We start from the raw sequence: 7139 nt of genomic DNA, 5'->3' as shown, positions 1-7139 counted from the left end.
ACATATGAAAGCATTCTTTTGTCTGGCCCCAAGGGTGTTTATGTATTTTATACTAGGCAGTCATTTCAAATAACCCAGATCCAGCTCCAGGTACTGACTTTATTTTTTAAAGTGTTGTTTAATGTACAGAATGACCATGATGAATCCACTAACTCTGAAAAGTGAAGCAATGACATAGTGAAGCAGCTCAAAGCCAAATACAACTGAAGCAGCTTCAAAATTGAAAGTTTTTTGCTCTATTCTGCTATCTAAATGCTACCATTCACTCTATTCTGTGTCACTACTCATTTAGATACGTTTCGATATTGTGGACAGAAAAACTGGTGAACCATTGGACCACCCTTTATTTTTCAAGATAAAGGTTAGAGATATTAATGACAACGCACCGGAGTTTCCCAAGGAGGAATATAACATTACAATCCGAGAGAACCACAGGAGGGGTAAGTGCCATCCAAACACGGGGTAGTACTGGTCTGTGTATGACTGCTCTCTTTTTAATGCTTTTTCTTTTCCCTTTCTTATTAAATTTGCCCTTCTCCCTAGGTTTTACTTAAACACTCATGCATTTGGGGACTATTTCCTGTGAAGGACTATTTCCTACCTCTTGACTTCTTGTCTGATTAACCTCAGTGTACATTAGCATAGCCTTGGAGATGTTCTGGAAAAAATCCTAAGACATTTCTTCTTAACTACAAGCCAAAACTTCAGCAGACTAATCAGCAGTGTGGATCTGGAGCTTGCACATGCACACTGCTCACAGAAGGTGGTCAGACACACTGCTTCAGAAATACAAAGACTTAATCTGGGTGTGTAGATGTGGGCATAGTGCCAGCTCCTCAGGAGCTGACTGAGAACTGGCATAAATAACTAGTGAATGTTTTGATAAAGTAAATTCAGGAAAGTGGTAACTCTCTTTATTGTCTAACAGTACTTTAAGCAGATTTGCTACCCAAGTGAGTTGGTGGCCAGAGTTATTGCAGGGATAACTGTAGCCACAGGAGAGTTTTTCTTGGGACTTGTGTGTTCAAGAGCCTGCAGACAGACCTGAAAAACTCCCATGTCAAGACTAAACACTTCTAACTCGATTCTTTATCCTAGATGAGCCAGTTTTCCAAGTTACTGCCTTGGACAAAGATGAAGGTGGCTCTGCGAATTCTCAGGTGTCCTATTCTCTAAGTATGCAAATACCCCTTCCAGATGGATTCACATTTACTATTGATCCTACCACAGGATCAATACTTCTGTCGGAATGCCTGGATTACAAGGTAATGTAGACAAGGCAGCTTCCTACCATTTAATGCATGAGACGTGTTCACTACATGTTAACCAGATATAAGGGGGAGAGTCTCAAATCCAGCTTTGTAGCTGTGATTGGCAAAATACAGGAACTGCTTCAGAACTGGGTTTGAAAATTCCTTTCTTTTGTTTTTCAGACTGCCAGCTCTTTCAAACTTCTGATTAAAGCCAGTGACCATGGATCTCCTCAGCTCTCATCTACTGCAACAGTGAACATAGCTGTTGAAGATGCAAACAACCACCTCCCTGTATTTACTAGTGATAATGTAAGGAAAAACATTATTACTATACTGAGCCTTTCTAAGTACAGCTGAGTCCTTCAAATTGCTACATACACTCAGCAGTGGAAGTGGAAACTCTCAGACACTTGCAGAATCAGGCCAAAATACGTGTGAATGAGTTTTATGTGTTAGAAGAAGTATCTCTTAAAAATGTGGACAGTGGGAGAAAGCCTGACTACTGACAGTGATAAACAGTTAGTTTTCTGTGTATAGCACTAGATGGTTTTTGTCTCACTAGTAGTATAAGGATGCTGTCAGACTTTCTCTAGCATCTGAGAAGCTAAGATGCCAATTACAATCTTCTCTTGAAAGATCCTGGTTTTTGATCCATGAAGACCTCAATGGCCCTAAGCCTGCCTGCCTGCAAGCTCAGTACCTCTCACCAGGGCAGTCAGGTGTGGTCGCAGTGCTTCTGCTGTCAGATTCTGTGAGGATTGAATGGGAGCCATTGAGCTTGCTGGCAGGAGAGGGCTCTGAGGAATTAAAAGCTTCAATGGATAGACAGCTACACTTTGAGCTCAGACAAGAGCTATCCTTTTTCAGGCTCTGGTCCCATTAATAGCTCAGGTCCCAGAAAGACTGTGTTCATAATTTGCATACTGTCACACTGCTGTGGTTTAGCACCAGCTGGCAGCTCAACACCACACAGCCACTTGCTTGCTCCCCTACAGTCGGAAGGGGGAGAGAATTGGAAAGGTATAAGTGAGAAAACTCATGGGGTGAGGCAATAATTTAATCTGTAAAGCAAAAACTGTGCACACAAGCGAAGCATACCAAGGAATTCATTCACCACTTTCCAAAGGCCTTGACTCTATGTAAGCACTGCTCAGCAATAACCAAAACATCCATATGTGATCAACACTATTTTCCTTCCAAATCTGAAACACAGAAAAATATAAGCTACTATGAAGAAAATTAACTATCCCAGCCAAACCCAGTACACACATTCAGAGTGTAGAGTCATGTCAAACATTGGTGTAAGTATTTGAAGTTGTCAACAGTAAAAATAGGTACTGGGTTGCAACAGTGGGTACAAAGTCACCTACGAAGATGAAGATGAGGTTTAGTCATAAGTTCTTTATGAAGTCAATGGGAATATGTTGGAGGGAAGTTAGTTCTGTAACTCCCATAGGGGGTCTCTGTCACTGAGTGGAGGTCACACATGAACCACTGCAAACAAGGACAGTGTGTGCAGAAAGTAGCTCCACGTGGTCTGGTGGTGGTCCTCTGGCTCAGAACTGGCTAACAAGCTTGTTCCCCTTGGAGAATAGAAATAGTCCTTACTTTTTTCCCTTCCCAGGACCAGCTGCAAATTTCAGCAGGTCAAGAACATCCAGCTGTATTACGGCTCCAGGTGGAAGACAAAGACTCTCCCAACACTCCAGCTTGGAGAGCAAAATACAGAGTAACAGAAGGCAATGAGAAGGAACAGTTCACCATCGAGACAGATCCAGACACAAATGAAGGCGTTTTGAGTATCATTGAGGTGAGGAGCAGTAACAGTTGAGCTGCAGCATGGCCATATGTGGCATGGCCAGTCTGATTGCAAGACTGGTAGCTTAGCATCTTGGCTGAGTTGTGTGAGCTCAGCTTACCTCTGAGTTCCAGGGTTTTAGAGGTGACTGCCAAACCAAAGGTTGTTACTGCTCATCAGATGTTTGTTTGGGATTTTTAGCCTCTCAGCTATGAAGATGACTCTGAGATGAGACTTGTCATTTCTGTATCAAATGAAGAACCTTTCTTCTTGTGTAAAAATGGCATTGTGACGATTTCAAGCCTAGAATCAACTAATACAACTGTGAACATCAAGGTCTTGCAACCACAACGAGCTCCTAGGTTTCATCCTCCTATACTTATTGTCCAAGAGGAAGATTCTATGAAACCTGGGAGGGTATTTAGAAGATATCCTGCCACATATCCAGGTGATGTGCCAAATAAGATAAAGTAAGTGAAGATGCTTCTATCTTTCAGATTAAGAAATAGCTTAGGAACATAAAATTTCAAGTTTAATTTGGTGTATGTACATGTATAAATATATACACACATATATTTACAATTAAATGAAAATATACATTAGAGATGCACATTGCTATTGATGATACTGCAGATCCAGATAGCTGGTTCTGCAAGATACACTTGAAAGGTGTGGTCAGTCCTTGGTTGCTCAATATTTCTGTTGTCTTCAAAACAGTTCTGCCTAAACCCAGGTTGCATTATTTATATTTTACTTTTGACAACACAATTCTGATGCCATGTGAAGGACTAAGAAATGCTTGCCTGTGAGAATGGTAATCTGGTGTGTAAATTAGATACTTTTCTGCCTCTAGGAACAGTTTTGATGGGCCTGTACAAGTGGGTACTTGTTGGCCTGTGTGGGTACTGTTTGTTGGCTGTGTTGGAACATACAGCTTGTCATAGAGTTAACAAAAGTAAGCATCACTACAAAGTAAACATACCTACAGAGCTCAAGAGGACAAAGAAATATGCCATAGCTATTTTCTATTCTTCAAAATCCTTTTAAGATTGTAATGGGTAAATTTTTCCTTCCTTTTTGAGATACGAACTAGCCCATGACCCAGATGGTTGGCTGAGTGTGGATGAGAGTTCTGGAGTTCTTACTGTGGAAAAAGAATTTGATCAAGAATCCCCTTACCTGAACAACAGCCTGTATACCATTATTGTTCATGCTATTGATCATGGTAAGTAGCCAGTCAGAAAATATTCAAGCAGTGTTTGAACTGTTTGAGATGAGGTGCGTGTTAGATACGAAACGATAGCAAGCCTAAGGATCACAGTAGAGAATGGCAGTGCAGAACACCCTCACATGTAAAACTTGTGTTATGTGTGACCAGTAAGATAAACCACAGAGAGAGAAATTGTCAATGGGCTGACTTGTGTCAATGCCCAGTTGTAAGTGTTTTTCTGTTTCTTTTTCTCCTGTCTAGGTATTCCACCACAGACTGGTACTGGCACCATCCTGCTTTACTTGTCAGACATTAATGATCATATGCCAACATTAGTGGCTCCTTCTTTGTATGTGTGTAACAAAAAAGAAGGGGTGCCTCTCCTTATAAAAGCTAAGTCTGCTCTAGTCCACTTACATTCTGGGCCGTTTACATTTGAGCTGGCTGAACACTCTGAAGATGTGAAGCATAACTGGAAATTAGGAAGAAACTTTGGTGAGTTCTTCCTTTTGTATCCTTCATGAGAAGTGTATTGTCAGTTACGTGCCCTCTGGTTATTTCACTCTCTCTTAACTTTATGGCTTGTTACCAATTAGTCTCACTGAGACTGAAAGGACATAGAAGAACAGTTTTCAAAATATAAAGTCTCTGCAATTTGAAAAAAAGTTACATTGTTCTTCATCTCTGCTGAGGACAGGACCAGAAGCAATGTGCTCAAATGGAAGAAAGGGGGATGAGACAGCTGAGGAACCGTTTCTGCATTTTACTAACTGCCTAATGAATTCTGCCAGAATGCAGCAGGACTGGGACAGAACATTTTGCCCAGACGGCTCAGCAAGGTGTTTAACTGGGATGTCATTTTATCCTATTTACTGTGGTGTGTAAAGTCTGGAAAAAGTATTTGAAATTGAAGTGCAAATGAGTTTCTCTTTGATTATCAACAGAATGGGCTGTAGAATATCAGACTTCCTTCTTGAAATAATTTGCTTGTCTTCTTTTTAGGGGACTCAGTTGAACTTCTAATGTTAAGAAGCCTCCCACAAGGCAGCTACTTGGTGCCCATCATTATTCAGGACAGGCAAGGATTTTCCACAAGGCAGAATCAGCATGTTAGGGTCTGCTTTTGCCCAGATGGACATACATGTAAAGATTCACCACTTCTACAGCCAGCAGTGAGACTTGGAGGTGGTGCCATTGCAATAATACTGATGGCTTTCTTCTTACTGCTGGGTAAGTACCCCATAAGTTATGCATGCAAGTCATCTGACACTAGAAAGATTAGTGAAACTTACCTGTGGTCATGGCTGAGATGTGAAAAAGTGAGGACTGTGTAATATAAAGAAGTGAAAAAGGAAAGATAATACAGATACATAGAATACTATTGTATGAACAACAAGTACAAGTATGTAACCAAGGGAAAAAGAAAACAACTACACTGAAATAAACAGAAATGTAATGTTAACAAGTGGAATTTTTCAGCTTGTTGCTTGTGAAAATCATTAGATTGTGGCTAGAAGATGACTGGTAAGTGTAAATGTAGATGTAAATGTGTCATTACGCTGAACTCTAGTACAACAAAGTAAATATTCTTGTTTGCGTTTCATAAAATTGAATAATTTACTTTTTTTGACATTAGCCATGTAGTGGCTAACTGGAAATAATGAACTCCCGTAGGGTTACTCTACTCAGTAATTGCTTGTTATAAAGCTACTTACTCTGTAACAGCTCATTTTGGTTATTGCTGAACTTCTGATTCTTTGTCTGAAGCAAAAATTCATAGATTATCTGTTACAAAATAAATATAAAATAAAAATTCATAGATTATCTGGTTACCTGTCAGTGGTCCAATATGCCTGCCTGGTCAGTGCAGTGCTCTGTGGAGATAACAGTCTGACTTTCTAAGGCAGGGCCAGCACTCCAGGCCAAGCATTGCACCTGCACAGCTACGTGGCTGGAGGTTTCCAAGTTAGCTCACTTGGAATGGGGCTGGGTACCTCACCAACCCACTGTAGTGAGCCACACAGATCTATTCACAAGGCCCATTTCACCATTGCCTGCCTTTTTTCAACAGTTTCCAGTATTCTGATTTGCCGGTTTTATGTGCCTGGATCTAAAAGCAAAGCTATTATTCCACCTCAAGAAGGTGAACAGACTTTAATCAACTATAATGAAGAGAGCAGAATGCCTTTATCTCATGTGAGTACAAAAGCATATATTCACAGTACTCCACCAGTGTTCTGTGGCTGAATCTGGTACCACGAATTGTCTCTTTTATTATGTTTCCTTTCATTTTGTACTGAGCAAAATAAAGCTTGCTGTGTTTTTTGCCACTAAGAGTATCTGGGGAGCTGTGTTCTGCATGGACTGGATAATGCTGCTCTAGTGACAGACTATTATGATCAGTCATTCCTACCATTTTTTAGTATCAGCAGGACCTTCCCAGGTGCCTCATCCTGCTGATGAACCCAGCAGAGGAGGAGGCACATCATCTCTTGTGACACTGCACTTACTAGTGTTTGGAACAAAGAAGGAGATGAAGGTAGAAAAGGGAACAGTGTGCTGAGGTGTTACAGCAGCAGCCGAGTTCAGGTTCTTATTAATACTACCCCTCTCCCTGTGTGCAGGCTGAGCTGGATATTACAGATCATGCTGCTCTACCACCTGTGGCTGTGGAGGCTGGAAGAGAAGTGGTTGCTGAGGTAACTGCCTGTTTCCTTATGCCCTTTTTTATAACACAGAAATTGGTAGTTCCAAAATGAGGTTTGGTATTAATAATGGTGGGAAGAACAATGCAATATAGTTCAATTAGAAACTAAGTGTCACTTGTTGGAGAATCCACTGGTATTTAAAATACTGTTAACTTATTTTTTTTCTCACA

General features: G+C 40.7%; 1 protein-coding gene across 1 annotated transcript in view; it reads left to right on the top strand.

Annotated features, from left to right (window-relative positions):
* Window positions 1–292: 292 nt before the first annotated feature.
* Window positions 293–7139, top strand: part of CDH26 (cadherin 26) — a gene marked incomplete at both ends in the record, with an annotated part of 8442 nt that continues 1595 nt past the window's right edge. The window contains 10 exons of the mRNA XM_008948991.1: window positions 293–440; window positions 1099–1265; window positions 1434–1562; window positions 2878–3063; window positions 3253–3521; window positions 4134–4276; window positions 4523–4756; window positions 5264–5491; window positions 6333–6457; window positions 6886–6960. Coding sequence (XP_008947239.1) covers window positions 293–440; window positions 1099–1265; window positions 1434–1562; window positions 2878–3063; window positions 3253–3521; window positions 4134–4276; window positions 4523–4756; window positions 5264–5491; window positions 6333–6457; window positions 6886–6960 — 1704 coding nt within the window. The remainder of the gene's footprint in view (window positions 441–1098; window positions 1266–1433; window positions 1563–2877; window positions 3064–3252; window positions 3522–4133; window positions 4277–4522; window positions 4757–5263; window positions 5492–6332; window positions 6458–6885; window positions 6961–7139) is intronic.

The sequence above is a fragment of the Merops nubicus genome, unplaced genomic scaffold, assembly GCF_000691845.1.
Source record: "Merops nubicus isolate BGI_N331 unplaced genomic scaffold, ASM69184v1 scaffold11921, whole genome shotgun sequence".
NCBI lineage: Eukaryota > Metazoa > Chordata > Aves > Coraciiformes > Meropidae > Merops > Merops nubicus.
Note: the sequence above shows the minus strand (reverse complement) of the source record. Positions and strands in the feature narration are given on the sequence as shown.